This window comes from Cornus florida, unplaced genomic scaffold, assembly GCF_030987335.1.
Source record: "Cornus florida cultivar Cherokee Brave unplaced genomic scaffold, ASM3098733v1 CherokeeBrave_3.0.0_Hap2_Chr02, whole genome shotgun sequence".
Taxonomy (NCBI): domain Eukaryota; kingdom Viridiplantae; phylum Streptophyta; class Magnoliopsida; order Cornales; family Cornaceae; genus Cornus; species Cornus florida.
Window position 1 is genome coordinate 12,705,398 of NW_026775572.1, and position 26,954 is coordinate 12,732,351.

The 26,954-nt window shown below is 33.6% G+C and overlaps 3 protein-coding genes across 10 annotated transcripts; all 3 read right to left on the reverse strand.

Moving 5' to 3' along the window:
* Positions 1–47: 47 nt before the first annotated feature.
* LOC132293678 (CDT1-like protein a, chloroplastic) lies at positions 48–7,867 on the reverse strand. The gene is made up of 9 exons (XM_059791243.1): positions 7,698–7,867; positions 5,869–6,114; positions 5,666–5,785; positions 4,826–5,051; positions 3,452–4,156; positions 1,949–2,153; positions 1,770–1,860; positions 415–483; positions 48–318 (listed from the first exon to the last, which is right to left on the reverse strand). Exons 2-8 carry the CDS (start codon positions 6,096–6,098, stop codon positions 429–431), a joined length of 1,632 nt encoding a protein of 543 aa, XP_059647226.1. The 5' UTR covers positions 6,099–6,114; positions 7,698–7,867; the 3' UTR covers positions 48–318; positions 415–428.
* A 3,201-nt stretch (positions 7,868–11,068) lies between these two features.
* On the reverse strand, positions 11,069–15,822 carry LOC132293679 (uncharacterized). 4 transcript variants are annotated; one of them, XM_059791247.1, is made up of 5 exons: positions 15,675–15,822; positions 15,042–15,202; positions 13,265–13,397; positions 13,060–13,174; positions 11,069–11,463 (listed from the first exon to the last, which is right to left on the reverse strand). In XM_059791247.1, exons 2-5 carry the CDS (start codon positions 15,185–15,187, stop codon positions 11,405–11,407), a joined length of 453 nt encoding a protein of 150 aa, XP_059647230.1. In that variant the 5' UTR covers positions 15,188–15,202; positions 15,675–15,822; the 3' UTR covers positions 11,069–11,404. The 4 variants fall into 4 exon arrangements, with proteins under 4 accessions (XP_059647230.1, XP_059647229.1, XP_059647231.1 ...); XM_059791246.1 differs by having other exon boundaries at positions 13,265–13,394; positions 15,042–15,213; positions 15,675–15,806; XM_059791248.1 differs by having other exon boundaries at positions 15,042–15,205; positions 15,675–15,805.
* A 1,790-nt stretch (positions 15,823–17,612) lies between these two features.
* On the reverse strand, positions 17,613–26,131 carry LOC132293680 (alcohol dehydrogenase-like 6). 5 transcript variants are annotated; one of them, XM_059791250.1, is made up of 10 exons: positions 25,723–26,131; positions 25,439–25,575; positions 24,217–24,263; positions 21,826–22,013; positions 20,267–20,349; positions 20,082–20,157; positions 19,921–19,982; positions 18,876–18,971; positions 18,628–18,789; positions 17,613–18,058 (listed from the first exon to the last, which is right to left on the reverse strand). In XM_059791250.1, exons 1-10 carry the CDS (start codon positions 25,763–25,765, stop codon positions 17,942–17,944), a joined length of 1,011 nt encoding a protein of 336 aa, XP_059647233.1. In that variant the 5' UTR covers positions 25,766–26,131; the 3' UTR covers positions 17,613–17,941. The 5 variants fall into 5 exon arrangements, with proteins under 5 accessions (XP_059647233.1, XP_059647232.1, XP_059647234.1 ...); XM_059791249.1 differs by having other exon boundaries at positions 21,691–22,013; XM_059791251.1 differs by lacking the exons at positions 25,439–25,575; positions 25,723–26,131 and adding exons at positions 23,779–23,840; positions 23,998–24,114 and having other exon boundaries at positions 21,691–22,013.
* Between the last annotated feature and the right edge of the window lie 823 nt (positions 26,132–26,954).

The window sequence follows — 26,954 nt, forward strand, 5'->3', positions numbered from 1 at the left end:
TGAAATGACAAAATCCAACATTTTACACATATTTTCTAGAAAGCTACTTTAATTAAAAAAATGCCTTCCTTCAAGAAGATAAATAAAGTCATAAGTGAATGTGACCATTCAAACTCAGTACAAGTGAATTCAATGTAGAAATGATTGGTCAGTCGATGGTCAATCCAGGAGAGGTAGTCTCTAACAGCCATCATAAGGTTAAGGGAGGAAACTGCTGAGAAAATAGACTTAAATACAGAGAGTACTGGAATAATACATCATGCATCACATACAAGGCAAACTCAACGACCAAATCTTCCTGCCAAAAGTTTAACCCCACTGCACGCACCAGAATACATGGCAAGTTAGATAGAAAGCTAATATCAGTCACAAAGAATACAAAGCATCCATACCAAAACAACAGGAAAGCATTACCTTGAGCAATTTCATCACATGCTAATGAGCCTTTCACGAATCGAGTTCAAATCAGACACTTTCTTGATACTGTTTTCAGCCAGAGAATGTTGAGAGATGGTAAGGAACTCGAGTATAGGAGCAAAAATAATTTTTCGAAAAATGTACATAGTTCAGAAATACAAATGAACCAGTTATTTGAGAAGCTATTCAATCTGACTCGTAATTACTAAGGTCACAGGATCCGAGGATTTTTTATTCATCTCGTTTCAATGGCTTCTGATTTATAAAACGTTCGGCTTGAAAAGATTCAAGCAATTTTTTTGAAAATAAAATCTCCCTACGTTTAGAAGAAACTTATACTACGAGTCTACGTTGTACAGCATGAGTGGTAATATCATTGTTTTCTTTTGTTATTTCATTTTTGGGAAATAAGAAGAAACCTATAATATTAATTTTCAATGGCCTAACATATAGAGCAGATGATGTCATACAATAAAAGCATGAAATTATGTTCTTATTACATCACATCAGAAAAGTTGGGCACTCCAGAAAAATGTTTGTGTACATAAATTAGTGTGGATGAAATAAGGATGATGTAAAGGGTCATTCATGCAAAAAATAACACAAGATTAACTTAATGAAAATGAACATTCCTAAGAAATTAAAGGTAGCAATAAGAGGACAGGATCAGATAAAGTTGCGCAGATTGATTTGTTGACATCAATCAGAGAAAGAGAGTCAAAGACAGTTGTAAAAATGATTTAATCATGTACAGCACAGAAATGTTTCAGGTTCAAGGCACTAAAAGAAAAAAGGAACAGCAAAAAATAGTAAGTCAATAAAATTAGAGCAGAAACAATTGCTATGAGTCAAAAAAAATAAAATAAATAAGTATTCATCCTAGTAAAGGCAAGATGTAAAAGGTTCAAGACGTGTAGGTGGCCCCCATTCATTAGTATAAGCCTTTCATGAGTTGAGTTGGGCAATCCAGTGAATACCACCCAGGCTTTGCATATTTCATACCCCCTCCCCAGGTCCCAACTTATGATGCACAAGCTATATATCCCCCAATATATAATTCCAACAAAGAATACTTGCTGCCCCAATAGATTTCCTAGAGTTCATTTTATATTATATTATATGTATAAATAGACATGAACCATATAACTGTCCCTCCTTTCTTTGTTTTATTACGCCAATGATAATGTAATATAGTTCTTCGGTTCTTCCACAAACATATTTGACCAATAATTGAGAGAAGAGGTTTGCACAAAGCGTACTATCAGAAAAGTGTCAGCATAAACATGTTTGACCAATATTTGAGAGAAAAAGTGTCAGCATTTCATCACTAAAAGGAAAAATGATAAACTTACTTGTACAGAACATCTCCACTAGGTGCCAACTTCTTGCAAATCCAATCTGGAACCAGCTTCTCAAGGAGCTCTATTTGTTCCTCAACCTCTCCTATATCCACAAGACAAGTTATTTAAAACTCCCCGGCATATAAAATATATTATTATATAATCTAAAATGATTAGACCATTCTACATACTGCTTTCAACAATATCACAGTTCTTCATAATAATCTTGTGCATAAGCTCCTCTCTTGTGATTGAAGAGCAGTTGACAGACTGAAATATATTATGAATTAAAGCAACAAGGTCAGACAAGCAAGCAGACATTTGCTGGTGTGACATCGAACCAGTTTGATTCATCTTGTGATCCTTAAAAGTGCAACCATTGCTCTCCTCCTCTACCTATCACAGTGAATTCTACAGTTACTGGTAGAAACACAAAGTAGTAAAATACAAAAAGCTTAAGTAAGCGATTAGAAGAGGTTGAGGGACAAAATGCAAATGACATGCCAGCAAGAACATGCACATAATTAGGCCAAAAAAAAAAAGCAACTTTTGTTGAGGAGATTTCATGAACCAAATGAAAAAAACTGATCTTATTAGAAATGTAATAAAACAAAGAAAAAAGAGATAATCAGTATTGTTTAAAGCAGTGTCATCAGGTTCCTAGTTTTCTCTACATGTTCATAAAAGTTAACGGATCATTTATTAAGATCATAAACTTGGAACTTTAAAAGTGTAAAATCCATGGATCGAACCCAAAATTGCCATTCTTAAGTAAAAACTAATAGTATAGTAAGATGTGGTCATTAGCCCAAACTTTTAACATAAAACTAAGTAATGCCCCCTTAGCAGAACGTTGAAATAAATAGGTGTAATTTTGTCTAAATATCTTTTTCTTTTTCCTTTTTTTTTTTTTTGGGTTGGCAAATTATTCATCCACACCCCATTGCCCTCATGACAACTTGAAACCTCAACCTTCTTGGAAAGAGGAGGAGATACTACTTGAGTTAAAGGCTCGGTAATTTTGTCCAACATCACTGTATAAAGTTCCACTATGTTCGATGTTCACTGAACTTACACATCATTTAATGCAATTTTGGTTTCTATGATCCGGTCTCATGAATACTTCTGTTTTAGGGTTTCTTGATTTTTGCCTCCTACTGTGTGTTTTCTATGTTAGTAGACTGAGGCCTGACAGCAGCATTGGAAGCACTCTTTTCCACCTATGTGAAGCTTCTTGAAGAAAAAAAATTCCAGAAGTTTTTGAAAGGAAATGCATGGAAATTTATAAGGTTAGGTTTCTGCAACACTGGTTATTAGAATAGTGGATAATAGGTAGTAGAATGGCGGGGAACAATTATCCATCTTTAACTTTGTATGGCAATTTCTTCAGGTCAAAGCTCACTATAGTTTTATAGGCTTGGGACTCCTCACCTGTGTTGGAGTTCTCTTGCAATAAATTCTACAACTTGTTCAGCAGAAACTTATAATGAGTATGCAGTACTTCAAAGCCGGAACTATTTATTATCATTGATAGTTCAAACTGAGCCCCAAGTCAAGAATAATGATATCAACGCCATCCTAAAATTATAAGACCGGTGTGGAATAGCACAAAACCTTTCAGGAAGGATCTGACCAATTGCAAGAAATGTTAGTTAGCTTCAGGCTATGATAACATGATTGGTTTAAACTTGTACCTTTTGGAGAAGGGTAGCAGAACAGGTAATATTCTCTTCCACAAAGGTCCCCTTTGTTTTCACTGTTTGAGGGATAGTATTGCGTATTTTGCACTGCTCTATCTCATCAGTGGTGAGGTTCGAAGCACTTTCTTCACCTTCAGGAAGTGAAAAATGTAAAGACCTCTTGGCAGACATATGGCACGCTGTCCCTTTCTGAACTGCAGTGGTCTTGACCTTGTCATCACAACTGGGCATTGATCTCTTTGGTGTTAGTTGTGCTGGTGTTTCCACCACTAAACTATCATCTTCTGAGGCAAGCTTCATTGGAGTGCTTTCACTTGCAGTGGAACTAACACAGCATTGAGTATAAGTCAGTTGGAGAGGGTTCAATATGAGGGTGGATTTGGAAGATAAAGATAAATCAGGTGACTTTTTCTGTTTCCCACTTCCCATATCTTGATTAGTCAACCAGTCATATGTGACAGATGAAAGAGGGACAGGAGATGCTACAAGCTGGCTCTTATCTGTTTCTACAGCAACAGCCTTCAGAGAGAAGTGTCTACTGAAGGACGGATTTAGATGGGATGAGCTTAACAACAGCCCGGTTTCAGTGGAAATTGATTGAGATTCCGTTGATGAATCCACAGGCAATTCAACTTTCGAGATGGCATCACTTCTTTGGTTAAAAAGTTCTGGCAATATGGCCTCCGGGATTTCACAGCCCTGGTACCGAAAAAAAAAAAGTTATATTCTAATCAATCTATTTGATTAGTCCATCAACAAGATCAAAGTATATTAGCTAAGCTAAACCAATTCATGAGCACGGGTACATATAGCTGTGTCTGAACTAAGATGGGCCATCTGAGAGAGTTGACCATCTGATCCGTCATACCCCTTTAACATGCTTATATATAAACATGCTTATATATATATATATATATATATATATATATATATATATATAGAGAGAGAGAGAGAGAGAGAGTAAAACTTAGTGTAACCCCATCCTATTGTTCAATAATCAATTCATCTTTGCAGATAGATCCATGCAGTATCCTAATGGTCATCCATCTACACAATAACTTATTTTCATATTCTGCATCAACCACCACTGATTATATAGATCATATAAAGTAATTTGTTGAGATAATACATGGCAAGAACCCTCCCATACATGAACTGGGCCATCAACTGTACTAATGCTATTTTCTTATTTTTGCTAGTAGTAAAAAGTGATTCCATCCTTTCAGAGAGTAATAAGAATATTTTCTCTAACCATATGATTGAATATTCTTGAACCACAGCTTTTTGTGCAATTCTATCATAGTTGTGTCGAGATGATCTCTTAGTGTTTTCAAAAACAGCTTTACAAAATAATAGACAGAGAATTACCTCAGGATGTGTTCTAGAGAAAATCAATAGCCTAGAAGCAAACACTCGGTGCAGAGCCATAAAAGTAGAGAATTCATGATGACCGTCAACTACATCAAATAGCAAGGTAATTTTTATGTCGGGCTTCATGCAGAGAGTTTTCTCATCATATATGAGGATCTTAGCAGTCTCTACAGCTTCAGGAAGTATATATTTTATCTGCGCGAGATGCTTGTAAGAGAAATTTCTGCAAAGAAAAAAAAAAAATGCAGCCCAAGATTCAGTTAAAAGGGAGTAAAGTAATCATGGAAATGATAAAAGAGATACCATGGAATATGCTGGCACAATGCAGTTTACAACTGCAACTGTAGTGTTTTTGCAGGTGAGTGAATAGGAATTCTTATGGAGTTTCTTAGACTAACTGTTGGTCATTTATCAAGACTGCCGCAACATTTTTTCTGAACTTAGACTAAGACATCTATGTTTCAACACATTAACATGCATGAATTCAGTGGGGATCACAATATCTTTCTTCATAAAAAAAAATAAAAATAAAATAAAATAAAATAAAAGCATTCTAATAATCATTTATATGAAAAATAAAGCAAAAATGAAATTTTATCATGTAAGGGGGAAATTTTGCTTCAATTTAATATTTGATAAATAAAAAAATAAATAACAAATCACCCCCAACTTTTTTTTCCCTTTATCTCTTTAATCTCTATTTTTTTTTTTTTTCCCTTCTTCCTCATATGATCTTTTACATAATTGCAGAACCAAAAACAAGAACAAATTATGTTACATATCAACAAGATGACAGAGAGCATAAAATTACAATAAAAAATCTGCAATTCTAACTACCTTCCTGTCAGAAGTTCCACCTGAGTAGAAATATTTCCAAAGGTAGGCGACTTTTTGCGTAGACTGAGCAGCCTCAACGAACAAGTCATACGATCAAAAAGCTCAGCTATTGTCCTGTATCTGGAGATATATATAGGAAGATATGTATTATTATTGAATATAAATTACTTTGTAAAGACAAATGCGTCAACAGAAGGACCCACTTCTCTGGAAGTTCGGCAACTTCTTCTCTTTGCTTAATATGTGAAGGCTTATTTGTCTTCTCTGGTGTAAGAGATGCAATTCCAGTTTCCAAATGCTGGGTTCCAACAATTCCAGGTCTTGGCACAGATCCAGGAGACAAAGTACTTGACTTCTCGACCCCAGGTATAATATTTTGACTCTTGCAATCAAAGACATTTTGTTCCCTTTCCTCACATTTCCTTTGCTCCATGCTTTTCGTAATGAAACTGTACAACGAACCAAAAGACTGAATAATTTCGAAATCCTTAAATTTGATAAATAGAATTACTGCTTAAAAAAAAAAAAAAAATGCTTAGTCTAAATACATTGCATCACAATCTAAATTTAGCACAGTATGGATAAAAGTGTGTTTTTTGTTGTCACCTCCTAAGGTTCATCCTATTGAGCTTCTCCAGCTTGTAATTGTGACAAGGAACAAGCATTAACAAATAAATTCTTCAAGATTTTCAAATCATAAAATTGAAAACAGGAGCATTGACAACATAATAGATCAACTGATATGAGAGAAGTGGAATGAGAGTGGCTAAAAAAAAAAAAATAGTAACTGACCAGCACAAACACAAACAGCAGATACATATGTACAGGGGAAAAAAAAGAAAAAATAACTGCAGTTTTGTAGCATGGGGTGAACAGATGGGTAAGGGTTGCTTTACATTTCAAAAAATAATGCAAAAAGGCTCCTTTCCTGAAATGGAATGAAGTCGATCTACGTGAATCTACCTTAATTTTACCAAGAATAAGTCCAGATAGAAATACTCTTTTCCATTTATCTGATAATTATAACGATAAGTAATTCGATAGACACCAACACGTCTTCCTCCTCCTATATATAGTACATATTTGGTTGGGAAGGAGAGCAAATTGGCGAAATAAGAAGTCGAATGTCGAATTCTTGCAGCTCAATAACATTGCATCACAATCTAAATTTAGCACAGTATGGATAAAAGTGTGTTTTTTGCTGTCACCTCCTAAGGTTCATGCTATTGAGCTTCTCCAGCATGTAATTTTGACAAGGAACAAGCATTAACAAATAAATTCTTCAAGATTTTCAAATCATAAAATTGAAGAGCATTATCAACTGATATGAGAAAAGTGGAATGAGAGTGGCTAAAAAAAAAATTGCACCCATGTAATGTCACACATGTCGTACAGACGACAGTGAATGAGAATCTCTTCAAATATAGTAACTGACCAGCACAAACACAAATAGCAGATAAATATGTACAGGGAAAAAAGAAGAAAAAATAACTGCAGTTTTGTAGCATGGGGTGAACAGATGGGTAAGGGTTGCTTTACATTTCAAAAAATAATGCAAAAAGGCTCCTTTCCTGAAACTGAATGAAGTCAATCTACGTGAATCTACCTTAATTTTACCAAAAATAAGTCCAGATAGCCAAAAAAAAAAAACAAAAAAACAATATAATGATAGTCATGTAAAAACCAAAATGGAAATACTCTTTTCTATTTATCTGATAATTACAATGATAAGTAATTCGATAGACACCAAAACGTCTTCCTCCTCCTATATATAGTACATATTTTGTTGGGAAGGAAAGCAAATTATGGCCCTACTAACCCTAAAAATAATAATACGTATGGTTCAGTATATAGATTGATTGGCAGAGAAACTTGATTCTTTATCATTCAATGTTGCGTTGATGAACTATTAAGATTGGCAATAAATTGGAACGGAATCTTAACCACAGCTGATGATATTTTCCGATCAAATAGAGAGAAGAAAAAGACTATTTGTTCAATGTGTAGATATGAACCAAGTTAAAGATCGAACCTGTATGGTTGCAGTTGAAAACCTTCTTTAATTGGTAGTCGGAGACGTAAGCTGGTTGAAGAGTAAGAACCCTAGACTGACTGATTTTAGTTTTTCAGAGACAGCACGAAAAGGGCGAGGACAGGAGGGAAATACTCTGCTCTTCAAATGGGTTGCCGAAAAGACGACGGTGTCCCTTAGAGCAACTGCACACATTGTTTCCCATTCCACACTTTATATAAAGTGTGTAGGCACGTCATCAACTTTATATAAAATGTACATTTACGTCAGTATTTGATTATATACTTATTTTAAAGTCTCTAAGTTCCACTTTACATTTTATTATATTATTATTTTTTAAATAATAAAATAATTTATTATTATTATTATTATTTTCTTAACAATTTTATTCTCAACAACTATAATACTAACGGCTATAATTGTTTGCTCCGATTTAGATACAAGCTTCTAAAAATATATATATACTAAAAAACAATAATATTACATATATATATATATATATATATTAAAAAAATAAAAATAAGAAATAAAAAAAAAGTACATTACATAACTTCTTACAAATAAAATAAAAAATACAACTAAGGAAAAAAAAAAATAAATACATTAATACTTCCACACATGAAAAAAATAATAATAAATTAGTAAACATTATAATTAATTGCCCCTTTTTGCATAACGGGTCATAATTTCATTTTGTCTTTTTCCTAACGGCTATATTCCCAACGGCTATATTATGTTTGTTTTATTCTAACGGCTATATTATGTTTGTCTTTTTGTTAACGGATATATTATGTTTGTTTTTTCTTCAACAACTATATTCTCAATGTTGGCGGCACACATTTTCGGTCGTTTTAGAAGAATTCGTAATAGAGCGAATAATGCTGATCTCAGGAGACATCTAATGGAACATTTGTGTAATCAATTTGATAATGAAGATGTTTAAATTTGGTGTAATCGAATAAAATATAATTTTTATATTATTATGCGAATTAATTAAATTAGTACGTGGTGAAGATGTTTAAATTTATTAATCGAATAAAATTTTATTTGTTATATTATTATGCAAATTAATTAAATTATTATGTAATAAATAAATAAATAAAATTGATAAGTCAAAGAGTACAAACTTTTAAAAAAAAAAAAAATAATTATGCAAATTATATGACTCTTTTTATTTATTTACAAAAATGACCTTTTTTAATTAATTAAAATTTAGCTACCTTTTCATTAATTAATTAATTCAATACATATACAATAATTATTTTACACACCATCATACAATATCATTTTATATCATTATCTCACACATGGCCCACACAAGACCTGCGTCTGTGGCTTTCTGCTCACTGCCAGGCGCCACTTCAATCCTTACATGTGAAGGGCTGAGTGTGTAATATGAGTTGGGCCCCACTAGTGTGTAATCCAGGAGAGCAATTCATTACACACAACACACATATTGTACACTTCATTGATGCGCTGGGGTTGCTCTTACCTTTTAAGTTAGGAGGAACCCGAAAAAAATAATAATAATAATAATAAGTGAAAAGTGAAAATTAAAAATATATATATATAAATTTTTGCTTGACGGTTTTTGAAAATTGTTTTATAAAAATTAAATAGTTGTGAAGTTGAACCAGACGTTTACTTGGTTCAAAGATAGACTTTCTCTCTTCATTTTGGATACAACATTTTTTTTTTAGTTTTCAAACGTCATTAATTATTCATTATTTTTAGTCTCTCTATCCAGTCTTTGTATTTATGTGAATAACAAAAACATTTGAAAATGAATTTAAATAATTTTCATCTCAAAAAATGAATAAAAATAAGTAAAAAATATTTATGAATGAATTTTGTAAGTTTAATAATGTAAGGTTACACGAAAATAGAGAAATGTAGTAAATGAATGAGGGAAGGTTGCATCACGCTAAGAAGGTTGAAAGATGTGCTTGGTGGCATCTTAAAACTTGGTATGATTGACAAAAGAATGGAAAAGTAAGTTTTAAAAATAATTGTTTGTTTAAATTCTCTTAAAAAGTTTTTTGAAATCTTGATAATAATTTTTTAAAAACTGAACGAAATAGGGCCGAAGTCACCGCTAAACTAAAAGACAAAAGGATTGGTATGAGTAAAATAATAGAATATGAAGTGAAAAAATGAAAAACAAGCTTTCTATCATCTAAATATTTTGCAACAAAGTTGCATAAAAAATCTGTTTAATGGTTCGGATAGCATAAAAGTTACAAAAATGAATTAATAAATTGTCATTTTTTTTTTTCTAAATTAAATCAAAGAATAATCTAATTCGATTTGTCTCGAATTAATTTTTTTTTTTTGCCTTTTCCAAAAAATTACAAGTAATGGGAAAAACTAAATAAATAATTTTTTAGAACATTCAGAGAAAATTGTGGATTATAAAATATCATTCTCTCTAAAAAAAAAAATATGCATAACCCTGTGCGGAATTTTAGTATTAGCTTTATTTCAAGACTGCTCCATTCCAACATTACGCCATGGTAGCATGCAAAGACATCCTTCAAAGTTCAAAACACCCAAAAGTTTGGATGCAAGGGAATCTCCAAGAACTTCCCATCGTCCAAATCAAAGCAGCATTTGTTATTGGCTTGTATGATTGAATTTCTTTTCAGAACCAATGGATGATTCCATTCAGGTTTATTACAAAATATAACTGTCACAAAACGGTTGAAAAAGCTTCAGGTCATCTAATAATGGTTTTTTAACCTTCAATTTAGTTTCTTGAGAGAGATTTGGCTGGAGAGGATCCTTTCTACCTAACTATTTTATGGCACGAAATCGTCTTCAGCTGAGAGGTGAGAGCCAGGCACCAGAATATCACCCTATAATTTTAGTGGCTCCATAACACACAAAACATTCCACCATTTCAATTACTTCAGTCTGTCTGGTTACTACCTGCTGCTTCTAAATGGCAAGCAGAAGAATAAAACTCTCTTGGAAAGACTGTAGGACAAAGCAAAACCTGTATGAAATTGAACATATTGGCTTGGTAACGCAAGGTGAGGCTAGTATAATAATAGGAGTCTCATCGAACATATTGACTTGGTAATGCATGCAGAGGCTAGTATGATAATAGGAGTCTCTACCACACCAACGCAAGAGACCTTGACGGTACTGAGTTAGGGTTCAATGCCACAGAGCTATATTGGGGGACTTGGTTTTACACATTAAGCATGCAAGGGAATTGCAGAAGCAATGAGCCAGATCCCGTTGGATCCCAGTAAGCTGTGGCAAAGAGGGTCCAGGTCAAGAGTTTCTAACCCTAAGCATGCCAAAGTCCTGAGACGAAATTCTTCCAGATTCAGAATCTGACCAAATGTGAGGAAAAAAAAAACAGAAAAAAAAAAAGGAAAATATATATATATTTCTCTTATAAAAAGACGGACTAACCACACACACCGATCTATTCATCTATGCCATCAAGACATAGTCATTACAATTTGGTTACAGAACAACAATCACTTTTCACGATATCATCCCAAAATTTCCTCGCACTTTTCACCAAGCCCAATGATGACCAGTATTTCTATTGTTCACTAATTCAGTAGTAAAGCCAATTGCAACATTTGGTTCTTCCAATGAACTGCATTCTAAGTCACTCTTTGAGGTCAAATAGGGTGTTAACATACTGATAGTACCTGCTCAACTTATATTCATTTGCATGAATTCTGCTTTCAATCATCCACGCCACTACTGCCACTGGCTTCAACCAGTTTTTCCTTTTCTTGTTCCTCTGCAAATCAGAAATTCATTCAAGTATTATAATGCATTATTTGTGTAGTTGTGCCGCATTATACACGATATGCAAAACTAAAACACAATGATGCAAGCAAATATATACTCCCTTATGGCTGGGTGTGGGGATCCATGTCACAAACCATTTTACCTGTGCAAGATTATTATTTCACAAATTAAGACCTCTGTCTAGTGTATTAATTGTCATTCTAATGTTTATAGTGGAAGGATTAGCTAACTCTAGGATGAGTGTCCCCCGACCTAGTATGTCATATGCAGGAAAGTATCAAGGTGCAAACTTGCAATAGTGCTTTTTGTATGTTAAAAGTCATCCCAGTAAGGCACTAAAGCAATTCTAAATGTGGCTGGGATTTAATTTCATCGAGGCTAAGCTAAGCTGTTCATAAAGTTTTGAGGGATTTTATATTGCATTACCATAGGTATACTGCAGGGTCTAGATTTTGTTACCAGTGGTTAGGGTTCTATATTCTCATGAATAGAAAGCAATATAACGGGAAACTTGATTGTTAGCAAATTTTGCCTTTGACGTCTTTCAGTGGCCTGCAAGAAGTTTCTCCATTATGTCTTTAAGAAAATAAGCTTTATACAAGATTGAAGTTTGTGTCATCTTCTTGTGCTCCCCATTACTGCGTCATAATTCATATGAATCAGCCAAATTTTAGTCAAGAAAGCACTTGGATCTGATGGCAAAAGAATCACTTATCTAACAAAACCATTACAACATAAGGATAGCAAAATTTATGTAAGAACAAGAAGCCCTCTTTCCAATGGCAGGCCTTTAATGACGTGAACAAGATTGTCAAGACTCAAGGCTGTGCAAGTGTCAATGACTATGTAGATGTCGACTCAATCATGACTCATGAGATAGATATAGAGAATAAGTTGTGAAAATAACAAAACAAATTATAATGTATATGCAATGACATACAAATGACATTTCAAAAATCAATAAGATCCATTTTCATATAATGGTAAAACATGGTCTAGATTCATTTTATCATTCAAAATTTTGGTATCAAATATCTACTATATGATGTGAACCTAAATCAAAGACCCTATTCCTACTATAACCAGTCATGCATTACATATTATAAATAAGGGGCCCTAATAAAACTAGAATTGCCATACATAACACTTGCTTATAAGAATTACTGAAAATCTTGGTTTTATCACCCAAAACCCATGTGGGGCAATAGTAAGTAGCAGCCACTCAATTTTTTTTTTTTTTAAAAAAAAAGTAAGCAGCAGCCACTCGTTAAAAAAAAAAAAGTAGCAGCAGCCATGGTTCAAATAGAAGTTTTTACCTAACACTTAACAGGTTTTATCTATATGGTCTACGTAATATGAGTACTTCGATCAACAAATTGGAGACCATTTAATTTAACCTGCTAAACCTTTTCATACTTTAAGGATATACAAAGGCCATTTCGTGGGGTGTGGGCATGTTCCTAAGCCTTAAATTCATCAAATCCCAACCCAAAGATGTAGGAACGTGAATAAACATTTATATTCCCTAATATTCTTCTTTTATTTCTAGGGTATACTGATGTATTTACGCAACATGAAAACATACCCATTAGTTGAAATATCGCCTTCTGTGTGCGTTTCTCAAGCTTATCAAGCTTCTTTTGTACATCCCTCCGAAGGTCCCAGTTTGGTTTTTTTGGAGCAATGTTTACAAATGGATCCTGTACATTTCTCTCATATTAGGACACACGGAAACACCAAAAGATATGACTGAAAAGCACAAAGAAGAGATATTAGAGGTAATCACGCACCTCTTTCTTCTCCTCCGGTGGAGGTGCTGCTGCAACAGGGTCTTCAAACTTTGGGAGCACTGGTGGGGCGAGCTTACCTTCCTGAAGTTGCTTGTCATGAGGAACATAATTACGAAATTTCATGTTGAGACTGCTGCAGAGAATTAGGAGCTACATTTTAACACAAGCATTTGGAAATTCCAAAGCAACAACACTGAAAATACAAACAAGAAACATCTACATTGTTCGTGAAAAATGTAGATATATAACTGTCAACCAATGTTAATTTATTCACTACTGCCTAAGCCTAACCTACAAATATGGATACGACATGACACGAACACAGCAGGGACATGGTGACTATTAAAAATATCTTTATATATATATATATATGATCTTGTATTTTAAGAATAATATTATTCTTGATCAACCTAACAATGAAAAATTCACAAATCATAATAATTAATGAACTATGAAGACAATTCGTTTATCATTTAAAGAACTACAAAATTGAATCTACTCTATAAATGTTTCTTAAACCAAAAAAATTTAAATGATTTATGTCATGACCACCATATTATTAAAAAAATTCAAAGAAGACATCATATTTACACTTTAACCCAATTTTCTTTTTAAACTTCCTTAAAACTCCCTAACAATGCGATATACGTGTTGGACACGTGTCCAGTGTGTGTGTATGCCATGTCAGCAGCATGTCTGGAAATTAAAAAGAAGTGACTTTAATTCCATAAAAAGGAAGTGTAACAATGAAGGAAAATAAAAAAAATTAGACCATGTCATGCACAAACTAAGTTGTGACATATACACTAAGTTGTATTCTCACTATAAGGTGGGATTGAACTCATGTCATGCCTCCATATAGACCACAAACTACTTTTTTCGTTAGCTCAATTGAAGTAAACCAAAGAAATCAGTTTATTTAGACTAAAATTGTAAAAACAGCGTAGTTGGGATACAATTCAATAATGATGTTGATGCTTGTCCACATACAAAAATCGCGTAAAATTATTGAAATATTGCAACACCAGTATCATATGAAAATGACAACAAAGCTTCCTCTTACCACCCCATCCCTCTCCCCTGCCCCCCCCCCCCCCCCCCCCAAAAAAAAAAAAAGGTCCAACATCTGCACAAATAAACAAGCTGACAGAAAAAACCCACAACATTAAACACTTTATGTAATTGCATTGCTTAATCCTTCACCATAAATCATGGAAGTACGCTTAATTTTTCATTGATCTTTCCCAAAAAGGGGCATCCCAAGTCTTTTATAAATTTCAAGGGGTGCACCTAAGACTGTGTTCTTATTGCAGCAACACTATCATATATGGAAACAAATTTGATATAATTCAAATCCCAATTTACCAAACTAAGTAGCCACTGAAGACGGTTTTTTTTTCCACTTGAGGGGGAAACACATGTTGGCTATTATGTTTTGCCCACTTTATATAAAATATAATAGTCATTTCATTCTCCTTGTTCCCATGGTCAACATCTATACAATGCAGTCGCCAGTATGTGCAGCTTCGTACAGTATAGCTTTATAATCCATAAAATTTACTTACAAAAATGCATACCCCCAATTTTGCATGGAAGTAACTTCTTGGAGTATCACCATTCACAAACCCACAAACAACTTTCAAGGAATCAAGAATAAGAATTTAATATCATGTACTAGAAATCAACAAAACCATTCATACCATGGGCTATGCAAAATTAAGACTGAACAATTCTTGTTTTAAAAAATAAATAAATTCTGTCGAAAGAAAGTTCTCACTTTTCTTCATCATTAGTTCCATTATCCTCGACTTGACCAGAGTCCTCATCCGGAGTGTTAAGAAGGTCCTGAGCAGCTCTTAGGGCTCTCAGCCTCTCTCGACGCGCTGCAGCCGCTTGCTCTATAGATTCTTCTTCGCTAGACATCACTACTCTTAACTCCTGCTTCAACACTAACAATAATCAGTCCACAAGTGTTACTAAATTAGGTTAAACTATTTAGCTCACATTCAATTATTACATCTTCTGACTTCGTAAATTCATAAAAGACTCTTTTAGTCTTTTCCTCTTTTAAGTTCCAAACTCCGTAATGTTGAATCCAAATAGTCAAAAACACTGAATTTCACATTCTTTGAATCAAAATTCACACGCTGAAACTTAAACAGTCCCCGCTTATACATATATAAGGCATATATGTATGTAAGTTGATGTATATATATATATCATGAATTCATATCAAAGCTTCTTAAGGAGATTAAAAAAGTAATTACCCAATTTGGGGGAAGAAAAAGTAAGAGAGAAGATTACGGGATTAAGGGTTACATGATTTAAATGAGTAACGGAAGAAAAACACTCAAAACCCTAGAAAGAGAAAGGGGAAAAAAAATAGAGAGAAAAAGTGATAGAAACATACTTAAATTCGGGCCGTCGAGCGAGCTAGTTAACAGTGAGATATAGAGAGCGAGGTGAACAGAAAACCCTACAAGAGAGAGAGACTCTGTTACTTCGGTTCTTTATCAGAGGACAATAAAACCGACAACGGCAATTCCAGGCGGGTTTAATCCGAAATTGAATTGTATAAAATGGGACGTGTAAATTCAATTGACCCGGGATTTAAAAGAATCCAATTGACCCGGATCCGGCATCCTTTTCTTTTTCTTTTTTCTACAAATAACTCTGGGTTGTGGTTTAAGCCTTTGACGCCTTTGAGCTTTTATGTTCTAAATTTGTTTTTGTGGGCTGATTCGTTTAAACAATAATAATGGCGTGAGTGAGAGAAAAAAAAAAAATCAATGAGGATATTTGTAAAAATTTTAGTAGAGGCAAATGATAAAATTATGGGGATATTTATATAATTACCTACAATTTTCTAAACAAAAATAAAAATTTATAAAATTTCAATGGAGTCCCTCACATCGTCACATGGGTCAGTCCCCTGCTGCTAAGTGACAACATGCTCATGTTGGTCCAATTAACAAAAAGGGTGAAAATTTTAAACGAAATAAAAACAAAGAAAGTAGTATTTTTGGATCAATGCTACAACAATCCATTGTACCTAAGCAAAGTTTCAAGTTTTTTATTTTATTTTATTGACAAAAAATATTTCTATAAAGATTTGAACCCTCTACCTCCTCATAAAAAATACTCAACCAATTTTTAATGATAATAATTTTTAAGTTTAATTAAACAATAACAAAAAAACTACTGCAACCCAATAAGCAAAAAGTTATGTTAAATGTTAAACAAATGGAAATACTTGCCTGTTTCTCAAACTCCAAAGTCTGATTTTCTTCTGTGTGTCATCATCTTTCATTCATTATTGAGGTATGGCTTCAGAAACATAAATTCATTATTTTGATAAAGCCTTTAGAGAGAAATAATTTTCAGAAAATCAAATCTGATTTTTCTAATTTTATTTTTGAAAGTACACATAAATATACATGAGTAATTTAGTTGTCTTATTTTCCATCTCATCGGAATTGGAGCTTAACTGAAAATTCAGAGATTCCGAAGATGTGCCCTCCCTGCAAGGCCTAACCAACAACAAGCCCAACCCAACACAACACAACACTCGACTAATATTTGAGAAATAGAAATTGTTTAAAAATTAGTGTTAATCATCATGTTTGAGATATCTCTAATTATTATTTTAAATTTTTATAAAGAGTTGATTATTTAACATGGTATAACCATACTAAGATTAAGAATTGTAATGCAATTCAAACCTATAATCTAAGCCCAAATGATTTTTGGCCCGTAAAATTCATTCCTGAATGACCAATGGAGATGCATTAATGCCTGGGTCTCACATCTACCTTTTTGTCATTTCTACTATAAAAAGGAATGTTACGATTCCAATTAAAAACTTTATCGTCAACACCACCATAACCTGCATAACCAACATTTAAACATCTGACCACCATTGATCTTACAAAGTTTCCATTACTACCACATTTGCAACACAAAGAATATCGATGACTGGTTGATAAGTACTAATTGTGTTGCATACAATTTGAAGTGGACAAAGTTCAATTCTTATTTGGAAAATGTGCTTTCATAAACAGAGGCCTCTCTTGCACGTCTTATTTGCACATTGTGCTCAAGAACATTAGAATCAGACCAAAACACAGATCATTTTCATTCACTAGTGTGAATAGGACTTTCCTAAGATATGTTTGTCATACACAAGATATGGATCCAATGGTTTCAATAAAAACCTATGTAGAAAACTTCTAAGTCACCAATTAAGCAGAACCATTAGAGTTCCAAATGATTTTTGCCTTTCACAGAAAGAACACCGATGCCAATGTTGGAGTTTCTAGCACAACCAGTTCACTCTGAGAAAGGAGTATTGTGAAATGCACACGGCCAAAGTTAAAACCTTGTTTCAGTCTTTTACAACAGTGAACTCGTTGAATTTACATGACCAGTTTAGAAATTTTCAAGTCTTTAATTTGAAAAAGAACACCCGAAGAAAAAAAAAATTACGGAGTCAACATCCCACATAGCTCCAGCAAGGGCAAGTGCGCACGAACAGGCATTGTAACTAAAAGAAGTAGCATTCTGACTTCAAATCATCCTTCATAAGGACTGTCTTCCTCGAAGTATAACCAGCAAGTAAGCAGTCTTCTAAACACGCACTCATCTGCAACCAGGAGTGTGATTTGCACAAAAACAACTCTATCTTGGCATGTGGATGACACAACGCAAACACTTCCCTTCTCTCATGAGATTAAAAGCTTTATTAATATCTTCAAATGGCAGATTATGTGTAATGAACTCATCGATCTGGATTTCCTGCATATAAAAAATGTAAAATCAATTGACGTAAATGATTCAGGAGCATATGAAGACATGCCAGCGCACATAAGAATCCAAACAGCATCGTGCTTTTTTTCATTAATATTTCTGCTTCAAGTTAGTTTAGAGTTTATAGTTACCATAGATAAGCCAGCAGTCACATTGGATAAAGCAATGAATTATTTATTATGATTCCTGTAATTCACCCATGCTTTTTCTTAGTGAAACAATTTTGATTCTGAAGAATAATGTGACAAAGTTATTGAAAGAACAGGGTAAAACAGAGGGCTCCTAGGTACTTGAATAACCAGAACAAACAAAAGTGTCACAAGGTAATAGCATTGCACCACTATAATTAAGCACCATAACAAATTATAGATAATGTCTGTCACATGTCGGGTGCTTGCCATCCAATCCAAATCTCAAGTTTTTAGGTGGTGCGACTGGGCGAGAATTGAAGAAAATTAAGATGGATTGTCTACCAAGCAGATATTAATCATTTAATTGGAACCTAAAAAAAAAAAAAAGAACTCAGAATAACAGGTAATTGCCATAATTATTCTTACCTTCCTTAAGTACATGTCTACTAATGATGGAAGATCAGATTTTGGTTTCCATCCTCCAAATAAGGATCCTTTCAATGTTCTCCCAGAAAGAAATAACCCATAGTGAGCTGTTATCTCTGGCTTCACTTTTGGTACACCAAGAGTGACAGTCACACCCCATCCCTACAAAAGAAGAAATTTATGTCACGGTTAATGACTAGAATTCCCTCAAATAAAGAAAAATGAATTAGGGAAATGACAGCAATTACATCGCAACATGACTGTAAAGCAGTAGTTATCATTCCTGTATCTCCAACACATTCAAATGAGTAGTCTGCCCCTCCATCAGTAATACGCTTAATAACCTGAAAAAAACAAAACAAAACAAAAAGAAAATCAACACACTATTCAAACTTCATTTGTTCAAATGAGTCTGCAAATGTGTGAATTAAGTCACAGTATCTGAAAAAATATTATATACATATATATGGCTTTAGGAAGAGAGATTATTGCAATATAGAGTATGTGCCAGTAACGCAAATTTAATTATTTGCAGATATGGGCTCCGGTGTCAAGTATTGACATGGAAAAGAAGTGAGGGGTTCTATAAAAATATAATATTTTGCGAGGGGCTTACAAAATACAACAAAGTGTTAGGTTAAATATGCAACTCAACTCAACAAAGCCTTTACAATTATTTGGAATCCGCAACATGAACCCTATTTCACCATTTACACAGTTATTATAAATTGGATTACGCTTAAAATCCCTTTTCATTAGATAAATTGATGAGTATGCAGTTACCAAAAAAGAAATTCTGACCCCAGTAGGGCCGTGTCCTCCAAATCATAGCTCAAAACAGTAAGACTAACACATAAATACATTAGAATTCATATCAAATGCATTATGTCGACAGTTTTTTTTTTTTTTTTTCATTGGCAAGAAACACTCTCCCACACCCACATGCCCCTACGGGGACTTGAACCCTCGACCTTCTACCTTGGAAGGCGAGGAAGTACCACTGGGCTACAGCCTTTGGTGGTCATTCTATTGACAGTTCTTTCTATAGTATTAGAACTTGCACCACTTCGATCAACCTTATGTTATTATGAAGGCTGTGTCCATCTAACCCTCCCCAGACCCCGCAACGGCGGGAGCCTCGTGCACTGGATTTGCCTTTTTTTTGTTATTATTATTATATTACTGTGTCCTATCATCTTACGAATTTTTTATACAACAGCAAGAAAAATTAATTAAATAAATAAATCATTCTAGCTTTCCGCTGCTGCTGCTGAGTTGAATGAAATCAAATACCTGTTGAATTGGTTCATTGAAGTCATTTGGGTTAACATAGTCTGTTACTCCAAAAGCCTTTGCTGCATCAACAAGAGATATCATGAAGAACCCATAAATCTTTAATTATGTAACTGTTAACCACACAATATACTAATATGAAAGAGCAAAAATTGTGATACCTTTTTCACTCTTTGCAGGGTTAGTGTCCACACCAATTACTCGAGATGCTCCTCTTAGTTTGGCACCTTGTGCAACCTAATCATAGAAGAAATCATGAATGATACAAATCCGGTTACTATAAACAAACAGCTTGAGTCCTGGGAAGATATAGACGATACATGTTGATTCTGAGTCACCTACTTACAGAAAGGCCTACAGTTCCGAGACCAAAAATGACAACTGTTGATCCTTCAGATATATCGGCAACCTTCCAAGCAGCACCAAGACCTATTAATATATTCCCAAGTGTGAGCTCACCCCCAAACTAATAGTTCTTCTTTAATCAAGCATAATGGCATAATCAAGTACGATGATTTAAATATAGAAATAGAAGGACATAAAAAAAAAAAAAAAACAATTGATATCACAGCTGAAAGAAAAATTTGGAGTCGTATTAATATTAAACATTTTCTTTATGTCCCTGCATAAAAATGTGCACATAAAGCAACAGATGCAACCAAACTACAAATGAATGAAAGGAAATACCAAGCAAGAAAAAGCAAACTACACCTTTTATCTCAGAAAGAGCTCCTAGCCTTGCAGTATACATCCACATAACACTAGATTTGAATCCTCAATCTGTGATGCAAACCATCTCATCCCAAATAATATCGAAAAGGTAAAGAAAAATGGATTGCAGATGCATATCCCAAACTAAGTATCAATCCGAAAGAGCACCCTTCACCTATTACCCAGTAAAAATGAGATATGCTTGGGAGTACTTTATCCCATTCTTTTTTGGTCTTCTTTTCTTTTTAAAAAATTTTCCTTCCCTTTCTGCAGCCTAACCCATTCAAGCCTCTACCCTCTTTAGTGAACCAAACCTCCCATCTGTCCCCAAAATTTTATTTTCTCACTTTCATTCACAAGCTTCCTTTCTCAAAGGCATATCTTAAAAATGCTAGCCCTTGTTGAAAAGACTAAGCTTTCTTAATAACAAACTCATCAACCTTACTAGGAGCACGCACTTCATGACTATGATCTATCCAAATACTTCTCAAGAACACCTCATAAACAGTCTCTCGGGCATCTTTAGCTTCTCAGCCACCCTTACGAGAATGGTGAAAGCTAATATAAGATAAACTTTAGGTCTAAAATGGGTAAGCTTAATAAAAGTCAACCCCCCACCCCTAAATAACCAACTTCTTCAATCCACTAATCTCAACTCTTTAACAACTATCCCACATAGTATAATACACTTAAAGAAATTACCCTAAAAGTAGGCCCCAAGTGTGACCATTGAAAGAGAGCCAACCCATGAGCGTAATTACTTGCCAAGACCCAAGAGAGCCACGTCCTCAACCGTAGGGATCAGCTTGCTTTTCTCCAAATTCACTTTCAAAACAATAATTTCCTCAAAGTTTTAAACATTTATATATGCACTACGCAAACAGGAATGCATTTAAGTGCCATGTTTCTTTGCAGGTATAATATATGCATACAGTATGCTTGCTTGTATTTCCATGTTTATGTTACATGCAGGCATAATATACAGACAACACAGATAAACAAAAATAGAGGGATTAGCATCATCCAACTTGATCCCAGTTTATATTGAAAATGTTTTACCTGCTGCAACTCCACAACTAAGAAGGCATATTTTCTCTAGTGGCGCAATTGAGTCGACTTTGACAGCACATCCAGAGTGCACAACTGTATACTCACTGAAACTTGAAACCGCACAATAGTGATAAATGGGTTCACCTCTTACTGAGAAACGTGTCTTCTGGTCACTGTGCATTAAACCTCTCCTCTCCAACCCCAGTGCTTGGCAAATGTTGCTCTTACCGGACGTACAGTGTCTGCATCTCATGCATTCTCCCATAAACAATGTAAGCACATGGTCCCCTTCTTCAAATTCAGTAACTCCTTGCCCCACACTCTCAACAATACTGCAAATTCACTACAGGAAATTCAGCACTTCTTTCATTTTGCAGTTAAATATAAAAATAAAAAAATAATAATAATAAAAAGAGCAGAATTCTTAGTTTACAACAATAATGAAACTGGGTGGCCACCCTCAGTGTAAAATCAGGAAACTTATTTGAAAATATTCACCATATCTGATCTAATCTAATCATTTTAACCAGATTTGTAAGACATGTTGCATCACACATACACCACAGCATAACGTAACACTATTTTAATCAAAGGCCCCCATCACCATATTACACAATCATCAACTCTCAGCAAAACATTAATGCTCCATATATCGTACAAATTTCATTCCTGATTGGTACCCCATATGTCATACATATTAATCTGATGAGGTAACCACAGCTTGGTTGGAAAGATGTACCCAATCTGGAAGTCAAAACTAAGACTTTGGACCCCAAGCAAATTAATAAACTATTTTGATCCAAGACAAAATGTACGTGGTAGTTTTAAGTCATTTAGTTATTCTAATTTCAATAATATTTGTCAGTCTTTATTTAATCATAGGTTTACATTCAAAAGTAAGAAACATTTTAAAGTACCGTACGATTTGTAGTAAGTTGCCTTAGCAAAGACTTTTCCATGTTTCCGTAGATACTAACTAGTTGGGTTATTTCAGTTTTTCCGTTGGCACAACTTCAAACCTCAATGCAACCACTTTGTGAAAAACCAAAGCTTAAGTTTGTCTTGAGTCCTCCCTCCTGAAGACCCTGCTGTAGCGGGACTATAACTAGGTAATGTCCCTTATCGCTTACGCATTAATTAGAAAGTATTTAGAGGCCACGAAAAATATCTAAATTGGTAAATTAGAAGACTAACTTTGATGTTAAAATGAAGATAATATATACTAGAAGAATTAAGGATAAGATTATAACAGGGAGATGCACACCAGCAGGGGAATTCCTCTGTTCATCTTTGGCTAGGAAGCAAAGATACAGACATAGGACACGGGTATGACACGATACGGATACGGCGATATGGCAAATTAAAAAATATATATAGAACACATATATGGCATAGATACGTCAAATAATAATAATAATGATGATGATTATTATCATCATCATTATTATTATTATTATTTGATAAGTAATTATTATTATTATTATTATTATTATTATTATTATTATTATTTTTGCTCATTTTATCCATATGATCATGAATGAACTCACTAATTTGAAGTTTAGAGCTACATGTTTGTTGGTTTTGTTTTCTAAAATTTATATTATTTTTCTAATAACCCATAATGTACTTTATATTGCAATGAATTCCGTTCTTCTAAGAAAAATAATTACAAGACCACCCCGTTATATCGTGGAAGTGTCTTAAACGTGTCCTTGCCATGTCCATGTCGTGTCCTAGCCAAAAAATAAAATATTCAAATTCTAGGACACTTCTAGTTTTAGCCATGTTTGACACGTGTCCGGCACGGCTAATACCAGCACAGCACCCCTATGAAAAGTGTCCGTGCTTCTTAGGTCTTTGGTCTCCAAAGTCCGTGCTTCCTAGTCCATGGCAGTGTCATTGTTATAGTTAAGTTTTGCATAATTTCTTTATTCAAATTGTATGTCTTCTTTCTTCTAACCTTATCTATTTGGTCACAACTGTCGTTTCTTTCTTGCTAACAGTATGCCCTCTTTTGTTTTTTTAATTATTAATTTTGGTTCAAACCGATAATCTTTCCAATGGAAGAAAATATGTATTCAAGTAACAAAAACACACCTTTCAAGTCTCAATCATGGAAATTCCATATCAAACTTGCATTCCAACTCAATATCTCCAACCTGGAAAACAAAGCCTTTAACCCCCGCTTGTGTGACTGACTAGTTCCAAACAGATGATTTACTTTTAGAGGGAGGTCCCTACACCAAGCATTTATCTAAGACTTCAAGCACACAACATTCCATTAATCTAATAGCAGGGCAAAATACGTCAGCAAACCTCCAAATATAATTCAGCTTGCTCCTTCGTAGAGATAACTGCTTTGCCAATTACTTGATCTTCTTTTAGGTTTCCACTTGATATTATTTTCCCAAGACTCCCTTAACCATCTAATTGCTGGCCAATAATTGTATACATTTTGTAAGATTATAGAAAACTGTGGACATTGCCCTATAATCATTTTCCATCAAATCAAAAGGGGAGAGATAGAGAAGTAACCCTGATGCTTCATGGCCAAAAATCCGAGGATATATAGGGGGGTGTGCCTGAACAAAAAAGCATAGGCTGTTAGACATGTAATATATACTCTTAGGAAGCCACAAAAAAATAAATTTAATGGATCCATTTCATAAAATAATAATAATGACACTATATAAGAAGTGAAGGTTAACCAAAAAAAAAAAATCAATTAAAGGACAGAAAGGAAGGCCGTTGAAATATCTCAACTTCAATAATTTCAATGCAAACCCAAAAAAGAAGAGTGTAACAGACAGAAATCCATATTCAGGAGTCATCAGAAAAAAATACATTAACTTAATTGTTCAGTGTGATCACTGTGATGCTAAATAACCATTAGTTAATTAAAATTCTAAAATTGTCTTACTTAATAGATGTATATAAATAAAAACTTATGTTCATAATAGTTGTGCCCACGCAATTTCGGTATCCTACTTTTTAGGATTTAAAATGTTGGCACATTCGTGTCAATTCCTATGTATCCCATGTCTGTGTTTGTTCTACTTGGATGTCTTTTATCACCGCTATAGCCATAGGTCTTTATTACGCATAAGCAAATTATCTTAACTAACTTATTTACCAAAAATCAACCATCTTGTTTTCTTTCCACAGAATCAACCATTTTGCGTTCTTCTTTCCTATCTAGCAAATCACGTGTCACAGTGAGTTGATTGGGACTCAGTTTACTAGGCATCTTGTTTCATGATCACCCAACTTCCTATACTCAACATGGTTAGCTTCATAGCCATCTTATATAATATGCTTACCACAATGTATCAACCTATAGCACTTTTACTTCCCCTCTCCATCTTGCTTTTATTTTGAGGTCAGTATCCTGTTTACACTCCTCGATGTCATATTTTGATAATATATATTACATAGACCATTGGGTATCTCTTTACCACCATTCTTCAATTATCGCATAACAACCTAATGTCTATACTAAAAAGCTAATAATGGAACTTCATTTGGCACCATCTCAGGCTTTTAGGCCAGCCAACAGGATATCTTCAAAAATAATCAGTCAACAAACAGTGGCTATAATTTCTTAGATTGCGTGTGATTAAGATTGCAATTTATGAAAGAGGCATTCTAAATTAAACACAATTATTGAACTAATAAACCACAAATATTAAAAGAGAATTGGCACTTGAATGATTGAATTGATAATTAAAAAAAACAATAACATAAAACAGAAAAGAACCTGAGACTCCCAAGCTGTAATGTCACTGCGACATAGGGATGTGCACACAACCTTAATACGTATTTCCATGGGTTGGGGCGGACTTACTTCCACCTCCTCCATTACCAATGGCTCTCCAGCTCCCCATGCCACCGCAGCTTTTATCACGTATGTTCACATATATATATCAACAAATCATATAAATATATGTATGCATATGTTGAGAAAAAATAATAATAATTACAATAAACCAAACGAAGAAATCAACAGAAACAGTGTAAAAGAGAAGGGGATTATTACTATACCTTTGCAGGTCACGACACTAGGGTTTTTGATGGAAGATGACATTTTTTGCTGAATAAGATCCGACTAACGGAGTGATTAAACGCTTCCAAAACAACGAATAACTTTATCAACAACGACGACGGTGGTGTTGTGATTGCGTAAATATGCATATATGCGTGTATGATGTATCCAACAACCCAAGTGAGCAGGTAACGTTGGTGGGTAGGTTGAATCATGAAAGGTGGAAGTAGGTAAGATGAATATTATAATTTTTAAGTCAATGGCGAAGAAGGAAAAAATTAGTCATTTTGATTCCAAATTAGTCTTCAAGATTGAAGCTATGAAGTATGAGTATTCTGACAAATATTTTTATTTACTTTTTAAACCTGGCAATGAGAGAAGGGCAGAACGGGTGAACTGAATTTGGACTCCAGTGAATATTATTGATTTTTTCTCTTGTTTAGGCACCTTTCTCTCCGGATTCTGACCCTCTAAAAGCGTCACGTCAATTTTTTTAAAAGTCACATCATTATTTTCTAAAGTGCGATTTTCACTCTCCAAAAATATATATTCCATCAGACTCTTTAAATTTTAACTCTTTAAAAATAATAATAATAATAAATTAAAATTAAATTTTTTTTTTTTTCTTTTTTAACTTTTCCTAAACGGCTATATTTTTAACGACTATATTTTCCCAACGGTAATATTTTTCAATCAAACAATATTTTTTGTAAATTATTAAAAATTTTAAATTAATTTTTTTTATTAATAAAGTTAAAAATTTTGAATTTTTAAACTTTTTTAAAAAATTATAACAGTTATTATAAAAAACAGTGCCTTAACGGCCAAATACACTATTTGGCCTACACATTTAAAATTTAAAGCAAAAAATTTAATAAAAAACCAAATTTTAAGGGAAAAAACAAAAACAAAAAAAAGGTAAAATTTGAATTTTTTAACTTTTTTTTTAAATTATAGCCGTTAAGGCATTATTTGGTATTGTATAAATAGTGCCTTAATGGACAAATACACTATTTGGCCTACACATTTAAAATTTAAAACAAAAAAAAAAAAAACAAATTAAAAAAAAAAAACAAATTTTAAGGGAAAAAAAAAAAAAAAAAAAAAAGTTTTTTAATTTATTTTTGGCCCAAAATTTTTATTTTTTTTGGACAAACAATGCCTAAACAATATATTTTTTATTTAATGAATTTTTTTTTTTCCCAAAAAAAAAGAGCTCTAAATAACTTAT

What these genes read in the sequence shown, in the direction of transcription:
- LOC132293678 (XM_059791243.1), bottom strand. Translation starts at nt 6,098, where the DNA reads ATGGAGCAAAGGAAATGTGAGGAAAGGGAACAAAATGTCTTTGATTGC. An exon ending in GTGGAACTTCTGACAGGAAG is followed by an intron (nt 5,052 to 5,665) that starts GTAGTTAGAATT and finishes TTTTCTTTGCAG; the next exon opens with AAATTTCTCTTACAAGCATC. An exon ending in CTGCTACCCTTCTCCAAAAG is followed by an intron (nt 2,154 to 3,451) that starts GTACAAGTTTAA and finishes TCACTGTGATAG; the next exon opens with GTAGAGGAGGAGAGCAATGG.
- LOC132293679 (XM_059791245.1), bottom strand. An exon ending in GGAACTAATGATGAAGAAAA is followed by an intron (nt 13,398 to 15,041) that starts GTGAGAACTTTC and finishes AATTCTCTGCAG; the next exon opens with CAGTCTCAACATGAAATTTC. An exon ending in CACCGGAGGAGAAGAAAGAG is followed by an intron (nt 13,175 to 13,264) that starts GTGCGTGATTAC and finishes AGAAATGTACAG; the next exon opens with GATCCATTTGTAAACATTGC.
- LOC132293680 (XM_059791249.1), bottom strand. Translation starts at nt 25,765, where the DNA reads ATGTCATCTTCCATCAAAAACCCTAGTGTCGTGACCTGCAAAG. An exon ending in TAGTGTCGTGACCTGCAAAG is followed by an intron (nt 25,576 to 25,722) that starts GTATAGTAATAA and finishes ACGTGATAAAAG; the next exon opens with CTGCGGTGGCATGGGGAGCT. An exon ending in CCCTGCAAAGAGTGAAAAAG is followed by an intron (nt 19,983 to 20,081) that starts GTATCACAATTT and finishes TTGTTGATGCAG; the next exon opens with CAAAGGCTTTTGGAGTAACA.